The sequence below is a fragment of the Nyctereutes procyonoides genome, unplaced genomic scaffold, assembly GCF_905146905.1.
Source record: "Nyctereutes procyonoides isolate TBG_1078 unplaced genomic scaffold, NYPRO_anot_genome, whole genome shotgun sequence".
Classification (NCBI taxonomy): domain Eukaryota; kingdom Metazoa; phylum Chordata; class Mammalia; order Carnivora; family Canidae; genus Nyctereutes; species Nyctereutes procyonoides.
This window is the reverse complement of record NW_026575142.1, coordinates 47,091,452-47,117,297: the sequence shown is the minus strand read 5'-3', so window position 1 is coordinate 47,117,297 and position 25,846 is coordinate 47,091,452. Positions and strand designations below refer to the sequence as shown.

Below are 25,846 nucleotides of genomic sequence, written 5' to 3'. Positions count from 1 at the left end.
CTTTCTTCTGAAAACAAGTGAAGATTGAGACTCATTGGTATTCATTCTTTAGAAGGCCAGTCATATGTTACCTCTTCCAGATTGAGCAAGTGCCTACCACAGCATTACATTTGCTATCTAATTTACTCTCTACACAATACTCTAGGTAGGTCTTTTATAAATGAAGAAATAGGGATTCATATTAAGAAATATGCCAACATTAGAGCACCTGGGTGGCTCAGTGGTTGAGTATCTGCCTTTGGCTCAGGGTGTGACCCTGGGGTCTTGGGGTCGAGTCCTGCATCAGGCTCCTGTCAGGAGCCTGCCTCTCCCTCTGCCTATGTCTCTGTGTCTCTCATGAATAAATACATAAAATCTTAAAAAAATATATGCCAACATCACCTTTATAATAAAATGGTAGAGTCTGGGTCCAGCACAGACCTAGGTAACTTGAAGCCCACTCTGCCTATAGTCCTGCTGGGCTTCTCAGATGCAGTACCTGTACAACCGTCTCAGACACCATTTCCCACCTGCCAGAGTTTCCACATCACCTGATCCTGAGTTCCTGGGGTGGGTGGGCAGGGATGCCAAGATGGTTTGGTTCTTTCTTTATATTTCTAGGACTTCATACTGTGGCTGACATGTAGGTGTTCAATGAGTGTTGAAATACATAACCAAGGGAAAACAATTATACTTCCTAGACTTCTGAGAAAGCTCAGATTTGAAGCTGGAAGGAAATCAGGAATTTATCGAATCCAGACTTGCCAGTCAGTGGAGTTGAGGCTCCAAGAGACTGGTGTGATTTGCCCAGTCATCTGGAGATAGCTGAATTAGGACACAGTTGTCTTAGTCTGTGGCTCTTTCATGTAACCCATGGGCCAGGTTCCAAAGTTTCAAAGCTGATGCCACTCCTCAGTTTGTAAGTTATATAAAAGTAATACACGTGTAAAAATAATAATAAGGGATCTGAATTGTAACTAATGTAAAGGTAACCTTGCAGGAAAAAATTCTAACTACAGTCACTCTGTAAAGGACTTAATACTATTCATTACTTCTTTTGAGAAATCATCCAACTGAAGGATTAGAATCACATCTTGAGACTCTTCTCAACTGAAAAATCAGCCTAACACCTGGCTCTGGGGTAGTGGATGAAGATCCTGGGCTCTGAGCCAGACACTTCACTCAAGGTATGTGGGCCTCTCACATGTGCCCAGTCTGAGTGAGGTGTTCTCTTACACATTTCACAGCTCTGTTGTTACTCAGCAGGGCTGTATCCTATTGATCAGGAATGAAAATAATCCCTTCTTCTCTTCTGACCTCTCCCAATGGCTGTTCCTTCCAGCCAGACCTGATCTGCCAATTGTGCTGTCACCAGCACTCACCTAGCAGGCCTGACCCTAGATCTTCATGCCTCCTTCCTCCCCACTCAGCCCACACCCCCCCCCCCACACCCCTCTGGCAGGCCTGGCTGTCAACAAAATCAAAGGACCTCATCAAATTCTCTAAAATTTATTATATTTTGTTTCAAAGTGGTGATATGCAACCACAACATTTTCCTTTTGGTCAGCTGAGAGTGGCCAGGTCACATTTCCTCACTAAAGAAATTTGCCTGATCCTCTCCTTTCCCAAATGTCCAGAAGGGTTCTCACAACACATTAACCCATTTGGCCTTCACTTGTAGATTCCTTCATTGACTTCCTCTTTCTGTAGATTTATTTTGAAAATGATGATCTCACAATATTAGCTTCTTTGTGATTGTTTTCATTTTTTTCTCTTTCATAGGGCTGTATGTAGGCTAATCTAATTCCGATATTAATGTTTTTAATTTTATAATATATGCACAGAAATCTTCCCTTTCACCAACTCTTCTCTCCCCACTCATCCCAAATCATTTCTCTGAAAAGAGTGACATATCTTAATGTAAATGGAGAAAAAGGCATTTATTTATTGGGTACTGTATTACTGTATAGTCCTAAAAAAAACCCATCAAAGCTCTAAAGTGGCTGTGAAATGTGTTTCAGTGTTTCATATGTCTTATTTCAATTGAAAAGTCTTTGTTCACAAATCACATTTAACAGGATGACAGGGTCAGGACAATTATTGGTGTGTGGTACACACTTATAAATTTGTACAGGTGATTTTCCTAAATTGCTATATGTATCAAAAGCATTTATTCCATATATATAAACATATATGTTATTAATAATTCATTGACCATTTCTATATTTATTATTTTTATATATTTTAAAAATTTATATTGCCCTCTTGCCAATTTTCCAGTTGAAGTATGTTAGCTTCTCCAATACTAAATATTTTTGTACTACTATTGGTTATATATAGACATAGCCAATTTATTTGGTTTTCATTTCATTACTTCATTTCATCTGGAAGTAAGAGTACTTATTTCTTCCATTTGTTGAGCATCTATTTCCAGGTCAGACACTGTATAGGCCTGTGCTGGCCAATAAAGTAGCCATTACCATATGTGGCAACCAAACACTTGAAATGAGACTAGTCCCAATTAAGACGTACTTTAAGTATAAAATACATATCAGATTTCAAAGACTTGCTATGAAAAAAGGAATGCTAGCTATCTCAATAATATTTTATATTGAGTAGATGTTGAAATGCTGATATTTTAGATATCTTAGGTTAAATATTAAAAACAAAACAGGGGAAGCCGGTTTCTTTTCACTCTTTTAAATGTCACTACTAGAGAATTTAAAATTTCTATGTGCCTCACATTTGCAGCATGCATTATATTTCCCATACAGTGCTACCTTAGGTACTTCATATACTTAGAAATGAATGAATGAGTGAATGAATGGGACAAGCTATACTTTCCTAATCTCCCGGGACAGCTCATATTTGTCTACCAAGAAGGAATCAAACAGACTCAGGGTTTGATTGAAACCTATTACAATTCAGCTCAATCTTCTCATATTGTAATTGAGAATACTGAATCCCATAGAAATTTGCATGCCTTCCGCACTATCCACTCAATAAAGACAGGAAAGCAAGGTGTTGATCCAGCACCAGCTTTTTCTCTGTCATCATCAGTGGCAAATGCCTTAGTGAGAATATCCAAAGTATCCAGGGACAAACACTCCGGATTCTACAGGACCATCTACTGTACTACCTGTAGAACTATTTCAGCCTTTATGATTTCAATGAATTTACTCTTTGCAACTGACCAGGACTGTTCAAGACAGATACCCAGGCTGAGCTGCAGTCTCATGTAGGAGGGATCAAGCTGGGCTGGGCAGGGAGGTTCAGGATGGACACCTTAGGACAGTGGGACATTGTGACATCATCAGTGATGGTCTCAGATGGTTTCCTAATGCAGCCCTCCAGTCCTAGCTGTTACAGCAAGTCCATTCCTCTACCATGAGTGCGGAGCAGCTAAAATCAACAGATCCACATGTACCTTGAGGTGACAGACTGGCTCTGGTGAATATTCCTTTTCGGTTTAGAGGTAACCCTTCTGTGGGCTCTTTTGTGTGAAGAGGACAATGGTGCTCATTTTTCTAAGGATGGTCCTTAAGGTTTATCCTGTCCTACTTAAGCATTCATATTCAAATAGTTCAGAATATGGGGGAAAGAGTCCCAGGCAGTCATTCATTTCTTTGGCTGCACTGATAATGCTTACTAGGGAAAGGAGAGCCAGAAGATTTCCACTTTTTCCCCTACTCTGGGGAGTAGTAAGGCATTAATTTAGGGCTAAGGCTCTCATGTTAGATTCCTTGCAGCTACACTGTGGCTCATCCCTGTCCCTGAGGCCTAGTCCTGTCTGCTTCACCCTTTAAAAAATTGTAATTCTGGATCAATAAGACCAAAATGCCACGTTTTACTCAAACTAAAACAGGTTGCATTGGTCAGTCTCATTTACTCTTACGTATTTATAAATAGGCAAGCTTGAATGCAATAAGCACATTTATGTAAATGTTGGGCAAAATTGAGTCCACCCAAGTGAAGTGTGGGAGGGTGGTGGCTGTGCATCCCAGACTAGTGCCTTTGAACTGTAACTATGTATACATAGTTACCCTGCAGGCTTAATTTTAGCTAGATGAACTACCAGAAATGTTAGCAATCTGTCTTTTCAGATTACGTTTGCTCTTTCTCTTTGCTAAAAGACAGATTTTAAAAGTATGGAATCCTTGGTTTCACATGTTTCTTTAAACAGAACTGTAACAATTTTATCAGCAAATATATTTATTTTAATATGAATTTTTAAGCATCTGAAGCAACATTCATTTTCAAATAGTTGCATATTTTACCTTGAAAAGTTATACTACCTACAAATACTCTCTATTAATTTGTCTATGTAGCAATAGATGTGTATACACATCTGTCTATCTGTATACACACACGGAATGAGGATAGTGGATTTCAGCTACATGGTTCCATCTTCTTATTTTGTATTGAGATTGTCACTTAGGAAATAGTCTTTACAAATTCTGTTCTTAAAAAAACCTCAAAGTCTTAAATATTTGAAACTTCGTGACAAAAAGTAACATGAACATGTTAATGAATATTCCTTATTTGATCAAATATTGTAATTTATGCTTTATCTTCAGGACTTTTCCATTTCAAAAATAATCAGGACAATTTTAACAAATATGTTTCCTCAATAATGATTATTGGGTAATAATTCTCCATTTCACATTCAGTTCTTTAGCTTCTAAGTGCAGTAATGGGTACAGTTGCTACTACATTTACCATCTGACCATATGGTATAACATACATCTGCCAAAGAAGACAGACATTCCATTACAATAACAAACAACATAGGCATAGTCTTAAGGCAAATTGACAGATATCAGATATCTTCTTTCATTTTATTTTTTAAAAAGATTTTGTTTATTCATGAGAGACACACACAGAGAGAGAGGCAGAGACACAAGCAGAGGGAGAAGCAGGGTCCATGCAGGAAGCCCAATGTGGGACTCGAACCCGGGACTCCAGGATCATGCCCTGGCCTGAAGGCAGGCACTAAACTGCTGAGCCAGCCACCCAGGGATCCCAATCTTCTTTCTTTTAATTTATTCAACTACTATCATGTAGCACATGCATATGTCATATACGTCAGGTACTTGCTCTGACACTGAAAACTCAAAGATGTGTGAGTCTCTGCCCTGGAGGAGTACACAGTCTGGCAGGGGAGGTGGTCACACAGGCATATGATTACTGTATGATGTCAAAAATGTCCTAAGTGTAATAGAAGAGTATACAACATGTCACAAGTACAGAAAGGAAAACAATGCTTAACTGCTGTAATCCAGGAATGAATGATGTCAGGAGATAATCATAGAGAAGATTGTCTTTAAATTGAGATGAGGCCTTGGTAGGAAATAGAGTATGGTGGTTAAGAGAATAGTCTGTAGCCACACTATGTGGGCTTAAATCCCAGTTCTACTACTTACCAGCCAAGGAAACTTAGGCATGTTATTTAACATTTGTGTGCTTCAGTTTCCTCCTCTGTAGAATGGGCATGATCACTGGGCACAGTTCATAGGGCTGAAGTGAGGCTTATGGGAGTTAGTGAGTGCTGTGGGCTCAGAATAGTGCATGGCAGCCCTCGATTAGTATTAGCGCCAATGCCAGGGATAGCAGAATGAGAGAAAGCAAGGAGACACAAAGGAGTAGGGCAAGCTTGGCTTGTTACAACTGCAATTTAAGGTGTATTTGTGTGGAAGGTGGAGGGAAATAAGGTAGGTGCACAGATCCTGGCCAGATATGTCACAGCCATGAGCTCATGTTTATGGAGACTGTTGAGAATTTTAAGGAACAAATTCAGGTTTGTATTGTAGAAAGAGAACTCTGGAGCAATGGGGAATGAGTAGAGGCCAGATTAGTTAAGAGGCTACTGATGAGAAGAGATATGATAAAGGCTCGGCTGGGGGGTGGAGGGTAGAGTGGAGATTCAAAGTTAAAACTGATAAGACTTGGTGACCGATTAGATTAAGGGGTTGAGGTAGGAGCTGTGGATGACTCTTGGACTTCTAGTTTGGGTGATTTGGTAAAAAAAGACTGGAGGAAAAGCAGGCTTGGGAATAAGGTTTGGGATTTGTCCAAACTGATGGGCCTGTGATGTGACCAAAACTAGTGTTCAGGCCTGCTCCTGAGGAGCTGGAGGTCCAGATTCATCACTCCTCAAGATCTGGGTAGCAGCTGACATTGTGGGAATGTGAGTGAGAGCGTGACGCAGGTTGTATACAGGAAGAGATTCAGGGATGGCTCAGGAACAGGTCAGAGGCAAAGAAAGCTGAGCCGGCAAAGGAGAATGGTCATGGAAGAAGGAGAATATAGAAGAAAGTGGAATCATGGAAAACGATGGAGAAGAAACTCACGGAGGAAGTGTTCAAATGCAGGAGAGAGGTCAAGTAGAATGAGAACTGAGAATTGTACTCTGGATCTGGCAATTGGGAAGAAGAGCCTAAACAAAACCCAGGAGCTATTACCCCAGCAAAGTGTAACAGTGCTGCGAAAGAGATACAGTGAATCCGTTTCATTAAGGCCCTGGATGTTAACATGTCAGGTCAAATCTAGGTGAGTTCCTGAACATCCAGGCGTGTGGGCCAGCTCCAAGCTTGCTGCCCCAAGCAGATCTGGCCTGTCCTCCTGGAGCTGTTTACCCAGAACCTTGCAAGGGACCGTGGTGGCCAGAGATCTGTCTTAGTGGAGTTCTGGGAGCTCCTGATAGGCGGCTGGCTCCAGAAAGTGTCAAATGGCCCTGGGGAGTTGCCAAAGAAGTCCTGTGGCTTTGATAAGAACTTCAAAGCCCTGAAGTTCTAGGGTTGATCTGGTAACTTATGCCCATGTTGGGGGCAGGGGGTAGCGGGTGTTAGTGACCATGGTGATAACAGGTTGGTTCAAGTTGGTTCTGTTCTGTCCTGGAACACATCCAAACTCTTGTTCATTACCTGTTTTATTTTGTCCCTTCGGGGACCAAAGTGTCTTACCTCTCCAACTGGATGGTCAATTGCTTAGGGGCACTGGAGCCACACTCCAAACAGTGTTTTGAGAACTCCTTGTTTGCACGGTCTTGTCCAATCGAACAGGGGCTCGGAATCCTGGTATTCTTTGCCTCCCCAAGACTTAGAGCCAAGAATAGGCCAGGCCTGGACGGTGCAACTGGTGTGGTGCCAGCTATTAGGCGAAAGAAAGAAAAAAAAAAGTTCCACAATTACTTCCCAAAACTTATCCCAGCAAAGTTGAACTGAGGGGGGGGATATTTAGAGCAAGCAGTGGGGGTTGATGCAGCAACTTTTGCCCCTCACGCGTTGGCCTGGACGCCTCAGGACTCGGGGCCAAGAGCTCCAGGGCTCCCGGGGACATGTGGGTCTGGGAAGAATCTGTGCCATCCTAAAGGACGTTTGAGCCTAGACTACGGTCTCCTCTCGTCCCTATGACCTCACGGGGGACCGGATGCAGCTCAGATATTGCAACTGGGGTGGGGGGTGGGGCAAAAAAGAAAACACGGGGTGGAGGTGTTTTCCCTAATTTTTTTTTTGGGGGGGTACTGATGGGGAGGGGTGGTCTGGGGTGGGCGCAGCGCCGCGGCACGGTCCGCCCGGTGCTCCGGCGGCTCCAGCTCGGCCGCCGCCCGCCCCCTCCTGCAGCGGGTGTAGACGCGGCCGGCGCCGACCGACGGCGGGAGGAGCGCGTCGGGCTCGGGCCCGGGCCCGGGCCCCGGCCCCCGGCCCCCGGCCCCGCGGGAGGATGTCGGCGCGCGCAGGGACCCCGCGCCCGGGGGAAGCCCCGCACGCCCGCCCGCCCGCCCGCCCGCGTCCCTCCGCCTCCCGCGGCCCGGGGCTGCCTCCTCGGGCCGCGCCGGGGCCGCCCCGCACTGCGCATGAGCGGGAGCCCGGCAAGCCCGTGAGACGAGCCGCCGCCGCCGCCGCCGTCCATTCGCTGCGGAGCCGGAGGAGGAGGGGAGAGGCCTGGAGGACACCAACATGGTGAGGCACTGCGGCCGCCCGCCCGCCCGCCCGCCCGCTCGCCGCGCCGCGCCGCGCCGCCGCGGGGCCGGCCCCGCCGCCCGCCGCCCGCCGCCCGCCGCGACCCCGCCGGGGCTCCCCGCGCCCCGCGCCCCGCCGCCGCCGCCCCTTCCCGCCCGGGCGCTGCCGCTACGCGAGAGCCGAGGAGGCGGAGCGGAGCTGGGCCTAGTCGGCAGCGCCGGGGAGCGCGGGGCGCGGGGCGCGGCGGCCGCCCCCTCCCGGGCCCGCGCGGGGGGCCGGGGCGGGGGCGGGGGCGGGGGCGGGGGGCACGGCCTGCCCCGCGGCCCCGCGCGGCCCCATTGTGTCGGGCCGGGCGCCGGGTGCGGGGTGCGGGGTGCGGGTGCGGGTGCGGGGTTCCGCCCCGCCGGCGAGGAGGCAAGACTTGCCCGACGCCCGCCTCCCTCCGGCGCCCTCCAGCCTCCGGGCGGGCGGCGGCGGCGGCGGCCCCGGCGCTCCCTCCCCAGCATCCTCCCCTCCGGACGCGTCCCGTAGCTTTTTTGGAAAATGAGAGTTTCCCCGGCCGGTCGGTGGAGGTTGTAGTCGCAGGGAGCGGGGGAAACCGCTGAGCTGGGGCGGAGGGGGGAGGCGGGGGGTGGGGGGCGGGGAGCGCGGAAGTGCAACCTGTTCTCCTTTGGTGAAATTGGGAGAAACACACTTGCTACCTTTTGAGCACATGTTTAATTTGCTTGGGGTGGGAGGAGTAATTGCTTTATGTTGCCAGTTAACGACCATTTGTGATTTGAAAAAAAAAAACAACAAAACAGTTTGTCAAGTTTGTTCCCCTCTTCTTCTTAATTTTTTTTGGGGGGAGGGGGTGGTGGTAAAAAACAGACCCCAACCAACGACAGTCGTCTTCCCAGCTTGAAGAAATGGGAGTCAAGTCAAGTTATCTGTTTACATTTTGGGAATCCTGTACCTGACTGGGGGGGGGGGGGGTTTCTCTGTTTTTTTTTTTTTTTTTTTTTTTCCTTCTCCAAAGTGATGTTTGGCATGACAGTGTGAGCTTCAGTTGAATTCCATGCAGGTTACTGTAGGAATAGGCAGTAAAAATGATATTGTCCTTTTGCTCCTGGGGAACATAAAGGCCTCTTTGAGGAGGGTGTCTGTGTGTGTGTCTGTGTTCGGGGAATGCCCCGGTATCTTTTGTTTTTTATTCGGGCTGATTTCTGCTGAATGACACTTCTCCAGCCCCAGCCTCTGACTTGGCAGCAGCAGTTGGGTGTCATGTATGGATATGGGGTTTGGCTCGCCACATACTCTATGGTGAGTTTCATGAAAATTTTCCATCTGCATTTGTAAGAAAACTTTGCCATAAAAGTGTAGGTTAATATGTGGACTGATACTGCAGTGTTCCAAGATCTACTAGGCCGACTAAGCAGTTTCTCAATCTTTAAAAAGTATTTTGAGGGTCACAGACGCTACTCCTAAAGTTTTCAGACTCTTGGCATGTAGACGAGTAGTAAGTGTTAAGTGATGAAATGTAATTTCTCTGGTAAACACTCTATGAGGGCGCTGAAATGTGCTCTGATCATCATAATCTCTAAATCAGCAGCATCCTCCAGAAATCAGGCTCTTGATAATGCTCATTACCTGCTTAGGAATTCAGGATTCATGTGGTTCATGCAAAGAGTTCAGCTTGGATTGGCGATTGCAAGTTTCTGTCCTTTTGTTAATATTAAATTGGCTAGTTTGGGAATTTAGCCTAATTATACCAGGGGTGGCAACATACCACTAACTTAAAACGCTTTCTATCTCTGAACTCAGATCATGTCACTAGAATTTACTTGGTATGCTCTTTAGTTTTAGAAACCTAATCGTCAAAATACTCTAACAGAAGTTAGGCCGTAAGATTTTTTTTCTAGTTTTGTTTTCATCATAAATTTAGATTATAACTTTCTGGATACAATCTTTGAGCTAATGTTTCTTAGTATGTGTAGCTCAACCTATTTCTAGAAGACATGTTACTGTCAATTCTAGGGTAAGCTTAAATGGCGGGATATCTGAAATATTTTGTATAAAAATGTTCAGTTAACCTACCTGACACATATATGGTCCAAAGATAACTTCAAAACTAGACAATATTCTGTTATTCTTGAAACTCTTTTAAAAAGTATTCAAAATTTCTGTGTTTTTTTTTATTTGTAAGATGACAGGATTGAATTTGATGATTTCTAAAGTTCTATTCAATTTTGATTTTTAATTTCTATTAGATGTGTAAAGAGTGTGTACCAGGTAACCTAAATTTTTATAGATTCATGGCATAGGATTTTTTTAGACCTGAAATGGTTCCTGAGATGATCTGTTTTATTCCTCTTCACATTTACAGAAGAAGAAACTGAGGATCAAGGAGGTTTTGAGGTTCAAGTTTGCAAAATTGTTTGTTGCAGAACTGAAACTTTTTCTCCTGCTTCACTGTTTCCACCAGTATTTGTGGTACATGTAATCTCTTAACTTACCTAGAATCTTAGAGAAGTTGTTCAAAGTTGGATTTGATATTAAATTACATTATTCATTTTAGCAGAGGAAAACCCATGTGTTATTAATGAATATGTTAAATAACGAAATTCATATGGATGACTAATGATGTTAATTACAATGCTTTTAATGGCTTTTTAAAAATTGTATGGACTTTGAAATTTAAGATTGTACTTTCAACAAATATAGAGTTTATAAGTCCAAATGAATGTAGTCCTGTTTAAGTTTGTCTCTTTATAACTTATTTCGTATTCTTTTGCATATCCACAAGTAAATTAAAGGAGGGCCTTAATTCATCCCAGTAATTATTTATTAAACACTTTGTGCCAGGCACTGTTCTGGGCACTGGGAGTGTGTTTGTATTTTTTGTCTTTCACAGAAAAAATGAAAATCCCTCCTCTTGTGAGGGCTACATTTTAGTAGGGAGACACAAATAATAAACATAGTATATATTTTTCTTCTGTGTTAGAAAGTGTTGAGTGTAATGGGAGAAAAGCAGTGTTAAGGAGGGGGATTGGGGGAACGGTGGAGGCCCAGTGGCGGTGGGTTTGCAAAATGGTGTCTGCACCACTGATAAGGTGAATTTTGAGCAGACTAGGAGATGAGGGATTAAGCCACACAGAAATGTGGTGGGACCAGTGCGCTGGATCAGTGTGTAGGGGGCAAGGGAGTATATCGGGCCTGGGAGCCGAGGAGTTCTGAGCCATAAGGAGTAGAGATGGGCAGGCATGGGTGGGCAGTGTAAGGATACTGGGTTTTTACTCTAGAAGCTGAGAAATGGGAAGCTGCTGAAGGGTTCCGAATAGTATGATAGACTCCGTTTCTGTTCTCCTGTAGTGTCCAGTTACAATGATACAGGCAGTTATTTATTTTTTTTTAAAGCAGTTTTTGAAAACAACAAAACCCTTACTATAGTTTTCTTTACCTTGCAGCTTCTGTGTACAGGGTTTTGACTTCTGTTTAAGATGAGTGTCTAGAGTATACAGTAAAAACTAGTTGACGCTTGAGTTTACCTAACCATGCTACTTAATAAAAGCCACAAAATCTTGTCCATAGATTGCTTTTGAATATGTTCTAGTAGTTTGTATATAGTTTAATAGCTATGTGGAGAAAATTAGTCCTTTGGGGAGAAAAAAGGACATTAACATTTATTGAGAGTATACTGTCGGCTAGTCAGACAATTTACAACTGTTATTAATCTTCAGTCTTGAGACAGGTGTTGCTACCTCATTTTTACTGTATCTGGAAATGGAAATTTAGTGGTTCTAAATGATTGGACCAGGGTAAAGAGCTAGTATGTGGCAGAGCGTGGTTTAGAAGCCTGGTCTCTGATTAATACACTTTGTCTATGCCCCCCCCACCCCACCCCTTTTTTAAATCCAGCAAATGCTCTTTCAGTATAGGTGTGGAATTTTTTTATTAGTTTCACTCTTTGTTTCTTCCTTATCATATTTCATAGTGACCTAGTTGTTTCTATATCAAATGAAATCATCTGATATAAACATTTAAGTAATAGAAAAATTAAAACTTTCGGTATATGTAGTAAAAGAGTTGAAAGTAAAATTAACTCTCCTGGTGGTGGTGTTTCGTTTTAAGTTTTAAAAAAGCTGAGCTTATTTGAGTTAACTTGCTGTTTCCATTATGGCCTTATAGGTTGGGTCAAGCATATTGAAAATCCGTGAGAAAGCTCCCTTTTAAATTTCAGTGTGTGGTGTTCAAGTTGTGATAGTATTAGCCATGACATTTGATGAAGAGAAATAGTTCCAAATAGGATTCAGTTGCTTTGTGGACACAAATAAGCTCTTGAATAACCTGCTGACTATCTAGTTTACCTAGTCATTTTAGGTGTACACACCCCACCTAAGAAAAAGCAAAAACAGAAGAGAAAAATGCTGTTAAAACATTTTTCATCAGTTTGTTGAATCTGTTTTATATAATTAGTACCTAATCACTAATGGTTTGCATTGTAAATTTTTAAGAGATACTTACTAATAAAGAGTCCTTTTCTAAAGATCCTCTTGCATTACACTTTTGAATCCCTCAATATCCAATGTGATGTTCAGCAACAGATAAATTGCTAAAGTTTATGGCCCATATCTTTGTTATGTTAGGATATTTTCATTTCAGTAAATATTTAGTGTGCTTATTTATTATTAATAGGATTCTAATATTTTTGGATTTAGGATTTGAATAGATACCAGATCTTAGAATTAGGAGATTCCATTTTTCAGGGATTATTTATTCTCTTTATGGAATGAATATCACATGACTTTTGAATGCTAGTCATTATCATAACTTCTTTAACTATGGAACTTTTAAAATCTCATTTAATTCTTTGTTTTGTTTTCACCTGAGTAATCTTTTTGTTAATTCTAGATTTCTTTAGAAACGATGTTTGTGGAGAGGAGAAGCAAATTTAAATTAGTACCTTGACTGCCTGTTAGAAGTTTAAAAACTAATTTGGGAGAATCATTTGAAATATCATAGGTAACACAAGTATTTTAAGGAGGTTATTTTCTGTGTTATAATCAGGATTTAGCAAAAATAATTTTTTAATAGAAAAGTCTTGCTGAAATCAAAACATTTATTCCATTTACAGTGGAGGTCACCTTTTGAATAATAATTCTTAAGGTGAGGAGAAGAAAATCCTTTAAATTTCTTCCAACAGAATACTTTGTTTTTAAATATATTAAAGAAAAAAATTTTTTAATTAGGGTCCACACCCAACATGGGGTTTGAACTATCAACCCTGAGAACAAGAGTCTCATGCTTTACTGACCAAGCCAACCAGGCGTCCCAGGATACTTTTTAAAAACCTATGCAGGAAATCGTACTGAACCAAACAAATTTGAGAAACATACAAAACCAGTTTGAATCTTACACTTTCTGTAATATTTTTTTTCAGGTGAATTGCTATTATATAAAACATCATTGACACTGAGGGGGGCACTTGACGTGATGAGCACTGGGTGTTATGCTGTATGTTGGCAAATTGAACTCCAATAAAAAGAAAATAAAAAAATAAAACATCATTGACTACAATAATTACATCGTATAGTATAGTATTCCACATTCAATTTAGTATTGGTACAGCACCTCTTGGAGAAGAGTCTGTCGTTGAAAGTACAGGAAGTTTATGGATGAATGGCACAGGCCTAACCATAAATAATTATTCTAACCTGCTGATTATAATTTAAAAGAATACTGTTTTTTGTGTTGCTTAATATTTGCAATTGTATATATTTGCTTCTATTTTGGGGGCATAATCTGTACATGTGTTTGTATTTTCTCTGGGTTTCAAACCTTCTCATTGGAAAAGGAAATTGTGACTTCCAGTACTCTTCAGTTTTCTATCTCTACATTTAAAGCTATAGATTGTGGACATGTCTAAAAATGGACTATGACATGACAATAAACACATTTTTCTTCCTGTTGAAGTACTTTTCTTAAAGAATAACCCATCTCCCTCTTCTCTTCCTCCCAAGAAAACCCTAAAAGGGAAGTTCCATCTCTAAATTAGCCTTTTCGTTAGGTTGTGAGGGAATGCTTAATGGGCAATTTTTAGTCAGAATGCAGATTGTTTTTTTTTTTTTTTTTTTTTTAGAATGCAGATTGTTTACGTGAGAATTGGGGAAAGGTCAGTTGATCACTTACTTAACTTTTCCATAAAAATAGGCAAAGAAATATTGCTCACAATTCCCCTCCACCCTCCTGTTTACACATAATTAGTCAGTGGTTGTACTTTTGCTCCTTTATGTTTTCTCTTTCACTTGATGACAATATAGAATAAATGGAAAGACTACATGCCCTGAGGCCAGGCACCAGGGTTTTATTTTCTACCTCTGCTACTTTTTGTGTAAGTCTGTCTTCTTAGATAAATGGAGCTCTGAAGCTTGATTTTCTCATTGGTAAAATGGAATCAGTGATCACCACTTTGCAGGATTGTTAATAATTAAAAACCTAGCACAGTGTTGGCACATAGTAGGAGCTCAAATGTTAGCTGCTAGTTTTCTAATTATGATTATTTATTTTACTTTTGCATAAAACTTTTTTTTTTCCTCTGGAGTATTCTTTCCTTGATGCGCTTGAAAGGAGACCTTACTATGTGCTAGCTACAGTTCTAAGAGTTTAAACTGAATTAATTCATGTAACCTTCACACACTATTTACAGATGAGGAAATTGAAGCACAGAGAGATTAAGTAATTTTCCCAAAGTCACACAGCAATTAAGAGGTATAGGTGGGATTAAAATCCTGCCAGTCTGGTTTGAGAGTCTACACTCTATACTAACCATATGTGCAGGTAGAAGGGAAGAAGAGGATTTCTAGCTTCTCCTACCTGGATTCTTAGTCTGGCTTTTGTGCAGAACTTTGCCCCCAGGTGAAAGTCTTCTCTAGGAGTGGGTAGTCTCATTAGTTGAGTTGATTTTTCCTCTCACTTTTGACCTCAGACCTGTAATCTTATTGGAATCTTTTATGGATTAGTGTTTGGGGATATTGGTAATGTTTGGTTATATCTGCTGAATACAATGTATCATATATGGAAAGTATGGTTTTTCTGGACTTTAAACTAGCTCTTCTAGTTTCTGGTAAAGTTAAACTGTTAATCATGTAGTAAACACGTGAGAATCAATATACAGAGCTTTTAGTGAGAATTATGGGTGATCATTACAGTGTTCTGATTTTTAAAACATGGCCTTTTGTGAGTTAGATTCATCAAATCCTGAGAAAACTAGAATTTAGAAAATTAATTCCTTTAAAACTGTAAAGACCTTGGTCTCTTTTTTTGGAGTTGAGACTGAATTTGAAACTTAACGGTGAAAAGGTGAAAACCCAAAATAATAGAAATAATAAAATGTATCTTAAGTTTTTGCTTTAAAAAATTCTGCCCATTATTATTTCCGTTTTGGAATTGGTAGGACTTAGTTGACCAGAAAATTTTCCAAAAAAAAAAAAAAAGAAAAAAATAATTTTCCATGTTCATTATTTGTCTTGAGGGAAATACTTATAAGAGGGATTTTTTTTAACATTATGATCATTATTATTTTTATTCTAGAGCCTTTCTGAGTCCCCATTCTTCTATCATTAGACTTCATAGGTTTAGTGGTAAAATGTACTTGACTGTGATACTTGGCTACATCCAAAGTATTTTTTTTTTTCAGATAAACTGTTACTTCTTAATTTAAAAAATTTTTTTATTTTTTAAAGATTTTATTTATGTATTCATGAGAGACAGAGAAAGGCAGAGATATAGGTAGAGGGAGAAGCAGGCTTCCTGGGGGGAGCCTGTGTGGGACTGGATCCCAGGACTCCAGGATCACACCCTGAGCTGAAGTCAGACGCTCAACCGCTGACGCACCCAGGAGCCACAAACTATTACTTGAAAAAAATTTTTAGGGGCAGCCCCGGAGGCTCAGCGGTTTAGCTCCGCCTTCAGCCCAGGGCCTGATCCTGGAGACCTGGGATCGAGTCCCAAGTCGGGCTCCCTGTGTGGAGCCTGCTTCTCCTTCTGGCTGTTTTTCAGCCGCCCCCCTCCGTGTCTCTCATGAATAAATAAATAAAATCCTTTTAAAAAATGTATACTTAAAAAAAAAGTATACTTAAATTTTTTTTTTTAAAGATTTTATTTATTTGAGAGAGAAAGTGAGAGAAAGCACGAGGGGCGGGGAGGGGAAGGAGACACCGACTGCTGAGCAGGGAGCCAGATGCCAGGGCTCCCAATCCCAGGGTCCTGGGATCTTGAACTGCGCTGAAGGTAGACGCTTAACTGAGCCTCCCAGGCTACCCATAAACTATTATATTAAATGTGATTCATACATTTCTTGAGTGAAAAAGTTACAGATGTGTTGGATTTAAGCATTAAACAATAAGACTTGATAACCAGATTTTTTATTTTGGAAAGATGAGCAAATAAGTGTTTTTTACTATACATATTATAATAGTATTTCTAACTTTGGTAACTGTATACAATTGTAATTAGTTTTCTGTCATAAAAGACAACACCTCTCTCCTTTTTTTCCCTTCCTCTCATTCTCCTACTTTTGCTCTCCCCCTTTTTCAGCCCCCCCCCTTTGGCTAGAATTAAAAATAGTCAGAAAATATCCTATATTTTATACATTTTACTTATTTCAAAACTGAACTTCCTTGAAAATGTGGTATCTGGCTTTCACATTTGAGTACTGAAGATTGTGTGATTGTGTTGTCTAGCCTTATTTAATGATTTATTTAGTTTCTTTTAAATAAATCTTAATGTGAATGACATATACTTATTTGAGTGCTGAATCATTGTAGTTGTCACATGTTTTTGCTCTTAGGAAGATCCCCACTGCGTTTGTAGTAGAAATAGAGAAGATCCATCTGTTTTTGTCTTCTACTTTAGTTTTCTATCCACCCTCTCATCCCCTATAAAATAATTTTTTGCTGGCTAGATACCCTTTTTCTCTTCCTTAAGTTGATAGAAATTTAAACTTTTGATGCCATAGTCTCAAAATCAGAAAAGACTGGGGGTGTTAGAGGTCTCCTAGAGACTTGGAGAAGGGGCAGCTCTATGTAGTACACTCCAGCTTTATTCTAGGACAGCCTTGGAGACTACAGAACTGAGTCCCTCCAACCTAGTAGGAGAACACATGGTGAAGATTGATTCTAGGCATAGAGAGCTGACAGAAAAATGGTTAAGAGTGCATTGTAAGTACAAGAAGGGGAGGGTACTTAACAGGAATGGGATTGGATATTACTTCTTGGCTTAGCAGGAACCCATCCTATCAGTTCTGTGCCAGGTTTCTTTTTTTTTTTTAAATTTTTATTTATTTATGATAGTCACACACACACACACACACACACACACACACACACACAGAGAGGCAGAGACATAGGCAGAGGGAGAGGGAGAAGCAGGCTCCATGCACCGGGAGCCCGACGTGGGATTTGATCCAGGGTCTCCAAGATCGTGCCCTGGGCCAAAGGCAGGCGCTAAACCGCTGCACCACCCATATGTGCCAGGTTTCACTCATGAGCCTTTATGGTGTTGGAAGCTGAGTAGCTGCAGCCCTTTTCCTTAAAATCTATTGGTATTGCGCTGTATATTGTAAACTTTAACCAGTTAAAATGGTTTAATTTACATATACATATACATTATTTATTACATATGCTTTTTTTTTTCAAATAAGATATGGAGTTAAGTAATTCATTTGTATAATTTTGTTACTAGTTTGTGTGGATAAGATGATTTTTTATCTTTGCTCCCCAGTTTTCTCATATCTGGCACTGTGACAGGAAGTTATTGTAGATTGAACCGTTCTTTTGGCTTGCAGAAGTGACTTAAGCTATATTTTTCCTTCCTCTTTTCAACAAAAATGATTCAAGTTTCAGGGAACAGAGCACTGGATTTAATACTGAATGATGAAACCCCCAAATAATCCTGATTGTTTTTCTGCCTCTAACTTTTGAGAGAATGGGAAAAAGTTAATACAAAGCAGTTAATTCAGGCTTAATTAAAAACTAATTTCCGGGATGTGGCCTGTAGTTGGTATACTTCCAGATTAATCTCCCAGCGCTTTGTACAATATTATACAGTGGTCACTGGTGATCATAGTGACCATCAGATACTTCTCTGTTCTTCAAAGAAAGGTTAAAAGTGTATGTCAGTAGATGGTATCTCTCAAGGGAAAAGGGTATACTAATTTTAAAAATAGTATTTAATAATAAAAGTTAAAATCAAAGTGGCTTCCTTTCAGTGAAACAGTATAAGACCAGTGTCTTCCTTGGCATTTGATTTCATTGTGGCTTTGTTGCAGTTGAATAGTAAATCTTGAGATAGTTTTCAAAAAGGAAGAATCCTAGACATCTGAGAGATGTGTTGTAGAACGTGGCGTGAGTTATCTGATATCCAGAGGTGGTACAGTTATTAGTGAAGTAACATGAGATTAGTGAATTTGTGGCTTCTGAATTTTTTAAAAATATATTTTATTTACTATTAATGAGAGGCACAGACAGAAGCAGAGACATAGGCAGAGGGAGGAGCAGGCTCCTTGTGGGGAGCCTGATGCGGGACTTGATCCTGGGACCTCCAGACCCCGGGACTCCGGGATCACGTCCTGGGCCGAAGGCAGACACTCAACCACTGGCCCATCCAGGTGCCCCTGTATTTCCTGAATTTTAATGTAGAACAGAGGTTGAGATTTTCGTCTGTAACCCTAAACAATAACATATTTACAGAGAGAGAAGTGTGACTGACAAATCAGACTCCAGGGCATAAACATTTTTCATATCCTAGGAGATAGGGTTGGTTCTCATATTTGATTTTGCATATTCTTATTTTTACTCTGTAATAGGTGGAAATATTTATATCTTTGGTAGTCTTTTTCTTGAAAATTTCAAAAGGCTTATAAATATGTACAGCATGCAGTGTGGTTTATGGAAAGATTACTAAGACTCAGATTCGTGAGATTTTTCTGTTCTTGTCCCATTTCTACTAATAATAACCTGGGTAATTTTCAAACAAATTCCTTAACTTTCTGGGTCTCTTCTCATCTGTACAATCAGGGGATTGAGGCTTATGATTTGTCAGTGTGGGCTAGATCAAAGATGTTGGGGTTCTCAGTTGTGTTGCTTAATCCACAGAACTGTTTCCATCTATTAATAATGTGTGCCCTGCTCATGTGCTTTTTTCCCCTCACCGTAGTAGCTCAGCAAGAACCCAAGTACTTTGCTGAGAGACGGTGTTAGGACTTGGTGGGGGGAAGAATAATAGTGGGGAGACTAGAATTGCACAGGAGACCAGGTTGGGTGGGAAGAAAGGGAGAAGAACATGGTTCCCGATACTGGGAGAGTGGCAGGCCTAGTTGCCCTGCTTTATTTTGCATAGAGTTCAGGTCAGATGAGAAATGAATCGGTGTCAACATAAGGCAAATGAAGAGGTTATTAAAGCAGAAGGCTGTTTGGAGAGAGCCTCTGCTAGGCTCTGGCCAAGGGAAAGAGGTGATTCTTTCAGGGGAAAGAAAGAATAATTCTTCTATTAAATATTACCTTCATTGGAAGGATCCAGGGTACTTGTTCATATTGCATTGTTTTCTATTTGAGTGCAAATATGAGGAAATTCTTGGTTCCTGAACACCACCAGGAGAAATGTAGGGTACTCCTATTTCATTTCTTTTTTACATTTGGTAAAAACAGCAAAAAAAACCAAGGGGGTGGAGTTGGGAGAATTGTACCCTATCCTTTATAATGGGTTTTAGAACTGCAACTAACACCTGTTAATCTCATTTTTTCTCCCAGCTCATCGACTGTTCTGGTTGGTAGATAATGTCACTGCTTCCCCACCACTCCTTATGCATCCCTTGAGAGCTTTGTGCTTGGTCAAGGTTTTGAGAGTAGCTGTACTTCCCTTTCTAGAATCTTGATATATGTGCTGATGATCATCTTTTAGGAGAAATTCAGGGTGGTTGAATTTCCTTTACCTTCGAATTTCTTCTGTAAAATAATACCGAATTTTGTGTTTTACATTAAAAATTTTTTTCTGATTAATAGAAAAATAAATCTTAAAATATTTTAATATTTTATGAGGAAAAAGTATTGTTAAGAATGATTAGTTAGCCATATAGAAATACTTAGTCATCTGTGATTTTATGTAGAGTTTCAATTTATTTTCTGGTTTCAATAGAACAAGTTGAAATCATCACAGAAGGATAAAGTTCGTCAGTTTATGATCTTCACACAATCTAGTGAAAAAACAGCAGTAAGTTGTCTGTCTCAAAATGACTGGAAGTTAGATGTTGCAACAGACAATTTTTTCCAAAATCCTGAACTTTATATACGAGAGAGTGTAAAAGGATCGTTGGACAGGAAGAAGTTAGAACAACTATACAATAGATACAAAGGTGAGTGCTTGTGACTTTAAATATTTTGAACCAGGTTTTCCAGTGACATGCCTCTTATGAGAAATCAGGCATACATAGAACATAAATTGGGCGAATGTGCCTAGGAGTGCTCTGTAGATCTTAGAATTACTTCAGGAGATCTGAGAGAAATTATTTTTCCTCTTTTCACTAAAATTTCTTCTTAGCCTCTTTATTTCTTCCTCCCTTATCCTCTCCCCCCCCCCCCGCTTTTTTTCTTTTTAAAGATTTTATTTATTCATAGAGACAGAGAGAGAGAGAGAGAGAGGCAGAGAACAGGCAGAGGGAGAAGCAGACTCCATGCAAGGAGTCTGACGTGGTACCCGATCCCGGGTCTCCAGGATCATGCCTTGGGCTGATGGTGGCGCTAAACCGCTGAGCCACCTGGGCTGCCCTCCTCCCCCTTTTTTCATGTGCCATGCCAATTTTAGAATAGTGACTGAGGACCTCGATTTTTCCCCTCATTTTTATAAAGCCTGCATAATAATTTTAACAACTTTTAAAGAACTGTGAAGTAACACTCTAAAATAGTTAAACAACATATTATAGCTAAATACAGAAGAAGTTAATAGTTTCTCCCTCTTTATTCTCCTGAGGGAACCAGTATTTAATAGCCCGGGTTGGATCCTTCCATATCTTTTATGTTTATGCAGAAATATATATACACATTTTCTTTCAAATCCTTCTTAAAGTGGGATTACATTTTTTTGCTTAACTCATGCCCAAAAGGCAAAAGATGCACACATTTTTTATTCCTAGAGATGTTAGCAAATCACTTAAAATAGCATGCTCTATGAGTGCCTCTTTCTCCTTGTATTTGTCATTACTTTAGATTTTTGCCTTCTACTGAGGGGGGGCACTTGATGGGATGAGCACTGGGTGTTATGCTATATGTTGGCAAATTGAACTCCAATAAAAAGAAATTAAAAAATAAAATAAAACAAAAATTTTGCCTTCTGATGAGTAAATATTGATAGGTGTTTTCTTTAATTTGAACAGCAGATGCTTATATTGAGATTGGGATTGAATTGCAGAATTATAGTTTTTCTGATATTAAGGAATGATTGCCATTGTAAAATGAATTTTGCTGTAAGAAAACAACTTCTGTACATATGTATAGGAAAAAATCCTTTTCTGTGTAGGAGTATCTGATTTTTGGAGTGTAATGAGTTTGGGACATTTTTCACATGAATAAATAAAACTTAAAAATCAAGTGCCCATCTCCCCCCCTATATCCTCCTGTTCATCTTAAGAATGCTATTTCAGGGATAAAGTGGCTTTAAATATTACAGTGGGAAAACATCTGTTAGAGTAGTATTATTTCATATCTCTGATCTATTGTGACCATTTTTTTTAATGGAATATAGAGCATTACCTTTTCCAGTTTTAGACATAGCATAATAAAGTATGGCACTAATTTAATATTGCTCTGTTATTTTTAAAGATCCTCAAGATGAAAATAAAATTGGAATAGATGGTATACAGCAGTTCTGTGATGACCTGGCACTCGATCCAGCCAGCATTAGTGTGTTGATCATTGCGTGGAAGTTCAGAGCAGCAACACAGTGCGAGTTCTCCAAGCAGGAGTTCATGGATGGTATGACAGAGTTAGGGTGAGTATATAATTACCCCTGGAAATTAGATACATTACTATGAGAGTTAACTGTGGAATTGAATTGTGTTATGAATTTTTAAATACCAGTTTTTAAATTTATCTGCCTACAAATATTGGTATAAATAAAAATGGGCTAGTATGGGAGCTCCTTCCCATGTTATACAGTTTCCTGGGTTTGTCAAGATATCTCTGTAGTTTGGCCTATTCCATTTGCATTATACTTTTATCATTTGTCTCTGAGGGAGGTTCATTAGTATTAAAATAAATTACTATGCTTTAATATTTTAACATGGATAAGTGGAACGATCAAGCTTTAATTTATTTCTTAATGTGAGGCTGGGAACTTTGAATTTATAAATAAACTCCTAGAATATAAAATCCTGGGAGTTACTAATCACTTTCTGCTCCACTTATACCTTGACCAGCTGATGAGCTAAATGTCTTAAAAAGTTAAAAAGTCGTGGATAGAGATGTACCTATGGCGTCTAGTTGTCCATAGTTAATGAGGATATGAAAAAGTATTTGGTTTATGGATAGGTAATGGTTTGCTGCCCTTTGTTTTTAGTGAGTGACTAGTGATAATGCTAACATTTGTTGAACATTCATTTTATTTCAGGAGCTGTGCTAAATAAGTATTTTCACCTATGTAACTTTGTGAGCGAAGTAGTGTTTATACTCATTTTAGAGACGAGGAAAGTGAGGTACAGAGAAATTATAGAATTAGGTAAGATTAGAGCCAGGATTTGAACCCAGGCATTCTGATTCTTGAGCCTGAGGGACATTGTAATCAGAGTCCAGAAAAGACAGAAAAACCATGTGAGTAATTTGAACAGGGAAAATTTTAAAGATCAAAATGTGTAAAAGAGGTAATAAAAAAGAGGTGTAACAGAAGTGGTAGTTGCAGGAAGCTTCCCTCACCCTTATGGTGGAGGTAAGTGAGCAAGGAAGGAACCTAGGAAAGAAAAATCTCTGCAAGGTTGAGATTCAGGAGCTCAGAGGAGAGGGTGTGTGGCTGCTGCAGGAACACGGTGCCTGTGATGTTTGCTTTGCTTGCCACTCTGGTAGAGAAGAAACTGGCTAGAGGCCACTTGCTGCGGAGCCATGTGAGTTGCCACCATTGGTGAACACTCCCGGGAGCTCCCAGCACACTGAAACCCTTGCTCCGCAGAAAACAAATAGGATAGGACTTCTTCCTCTTCCAGCCTTTCATCGCCCTCTGTTGGTAGGACCTAACAGTGAGCCAGCTGGTAAGAAAAACAAAGCCTCATGATTGGTAGTTGACTGCGGATAGTCCCAAAGTAGGGCAAAGGAGGGTAGGTTTAAAGCTGAGGAGCAATAAATTAATAACTGGCTTAGACACTGTGTTCTGCCTCCCAAGCTAGCCCTATCCTGAACTTGCTGGGATTTTCTGTACTAGGACAGGCTCCATTAGAACTTGCTTGTTTTTCATTTGAAACTGAATTCATATAAAATATAATGAACTTCCAAATCAAAAGTTTACTCTGCAAACTAATGAGCTGGAAGGTCTTTTGAAGAACACAGAAGGGGAATAAAAACAGCAGTGATTAGAAGAAAAATGGAATGACTGGTTTGTGGAATCTATAAAAAAATAGAATATTTCTGCCTTCTGGGTATTATGTGGAAAGTAAGATGGGTACATAGACCCTTTCAAGTCCTTGGAAGTTGAAGGCTTTGCAAATGTAAAAAACGCTTAACACTGATATGATAAGCAGTTGGGAGATGGTAGGGGGCTCAGCTGATATTTATTATTTTACTTAGTATAACATCACCTTATTAAAGGGTTGCTTCCTCACCTAAGCAAGGCACTATGTTTTCACTTAGTTTGGGAGCTAGACATGTAACTTGTTACCAGATAAGGAGTATCTATCACTATTTAAACTAGTGATTGTTATGGTGATTACTGTACATTCTATTCACTGTAGCTGACTTCTACAATTTGGGTGTGTTGATAGTCCAATGAATTACACAATTAAAAGTAATAGCTCATTTCTTTTAAAAATGGTAATTCTGACATTTAATCACTCTAGACCTTTGCTTCCTCCAGCTAACCCCATACTTGTTTATGTAATATAAAAAGATGAAATTTCAACTAACTGATTTTTTTAACAGTTCTATGGAATAAATATAAGCTGTCATAGGAATAAATAAGTCCTTAATTTATAGTGAAAAGGTTTATCTTTTATAAACTTTAATTTTACAATGTAGATGTGACAGCATAGAAAAACTAAAGGCCCAGATACCCAAGATGGAACAGGAATTGAAAGAACCAGGACGATTTAAGGATTTTTACCAGTTTACTTTTAATTTTGCAAAGAATCCAGGACAAAAAGGATTAGGTAAGAATTTTTAAAAATTATATTTGGTGTTTTAAATATATTAAAATACATTGATAGTGTGTCACTTTTGTAATGGAAAGTTTTGTGTTTTGAACATGGAGTCATCATGAAAATACCAGTTACTGAAAAACAATGAGAAACAATGAACTTCTAGTTAGTCAGAAAATATCATGCACATTGAATGATAAGCTTATCCTGGGTACCATATCTGAACTACTAATCTTTTTTTTTTAAGAACTACAATACATAAAGTAAATACTTGTTAAAATTCCACTGACATACATTATGTACATATATTTACTTGTGTATACTTCTATATTTGTTATCTAGAAGATATTGTAGGCTCCTAGGACCATAGTTTTTTCACCACGGATCTATAGAAATAGCATTGTAAGATTTGTGAGTCATAGAATGTCAAAGAAATCTATCTTTTTAGTATGATTTTTTGGAAGCTATAAGAAAGAAAATAATGATTATCATTTATAATCTTATTCAGAAATCCTATCTGTAATCTTCCACTGTTAACAGTTTAGATCAGTCAATTTGTGCTGTATGTAATATTCATACACTTGCTTTAGGGATAGCAGGGGGTGGGGGTTGCAAGTAAAAGCTACAGTGTAATTTACAGTTTACCTAGAGAGATTTGATGATAGCAGGTAATACACAATAGTAAGCCTTTGTGAGGGTTTTAGATGACGAGAGAAATGAGTAAAAGCAGGAATGGTTGGGAAATGCTTCCTGGGCAAGGTGGGATATGAACTAAAGAATATGGTATTTGACTATAAAAGGTGCTCAAGAGGATAGAATGAATATCCAAAACTTCAGAAATAAGCTTGGTTTCTTTGTAAAAGAGAGAAAACATTGATGTAATTTTAGTGGAATTGCTTATTTGGAGATTAAGTTGGTGAGACATAGTAAGGCTTGACAATCACAGGTTTCTTTTAAAAACAGGACAGAAAGTTTTAAATTAGAATTTGTGGGCAGTAGGGATGCACTGAAAATTTCGATGATGGTGATATCTTCATTTAATGTGTGCTTGAAGTGTGCCTGGCAGTGTGCTAAGTGCATAAACTGCTTCATTTCATGTTTAATAGTTTTATGAGTTACTCATTCTTTCATTTAATAAGTCATCACCTGCCATGTGCCAAATACATAGTAATAGAGTGCTAGTCATTTTTCTATCCTGATTTTGCAGATGAGGAAACCTTCCTTTGCCTACAGGAAAGTTAAATAACTTACCCAACGATGGAAGTGTGTTTTTGATTTTGAAGATCCGCTAGTTGGAGAGGCTAATAGGGACCTCTTGCCCTAATCCTTTTTATATTTTAAATTAGAGGGGAAAAGGCATTAAGAAAAGGATTACATGAATGGGAATTAGACCGAGGAAGTGGTTGAAAGCTAGTGAGGAAGGGATAAATGTACATTTGTATTGGAGATTTGGCCTAAAGAGTGACTGAAGGTGGTTGAATTGATTGAAGATATACAAAATATCTGTAAAGCAAAATTCCAAATAATGAAGCCTCCTTTT

General features: G+C 39.7%; 1 protein-coding gene across 5 annotated transcripts in view; it reads left to right on the top strand.

The window, feature by feature from the left end:
• Nucleotides 1–7,829: 7,829 nt before the first annotated feature.
• Nucleotides 7,830–25,846, top strand: part of DCUN1D1 (defective in cullin neddylation 1 domain containing 1) — a 32,173-nt gene continuing 14,156 nt past the window's right edge. Inside the window, exons 1-5 of one of the 5 annotated variants that reach the window (XM_055308070.1) lie at nt 9,168–9,242; nt 10,306–10,412; nt 20,112–20,328; nt 21,791–21,959; nt 24,188–24,318. In XM_055308070.1, the coding sequence (XP_055164045.1) occupies nt 20,154–20,328; nt 21,791–21,959; nt 24,188–24,318 (475 nt within the window). In that variant the 5' untranslated portion in view covers nt 9,168–9,242; nt 10,306–10,412; nt 20,112–20,153. Of the gene's footprint in view, nt 7,941–8,985; nt 9,243–10,305; nt 10,413–20,111; nt 20,329–21,790; nt 21,960–24,187; nt 24,319–25,846 lie in introns of those variants that run through there. The other 4 variants (XM_055308066.1, XM_055308067.1, XM_055308069.1 and 1 more) reach the window with 4 other exon arrangements.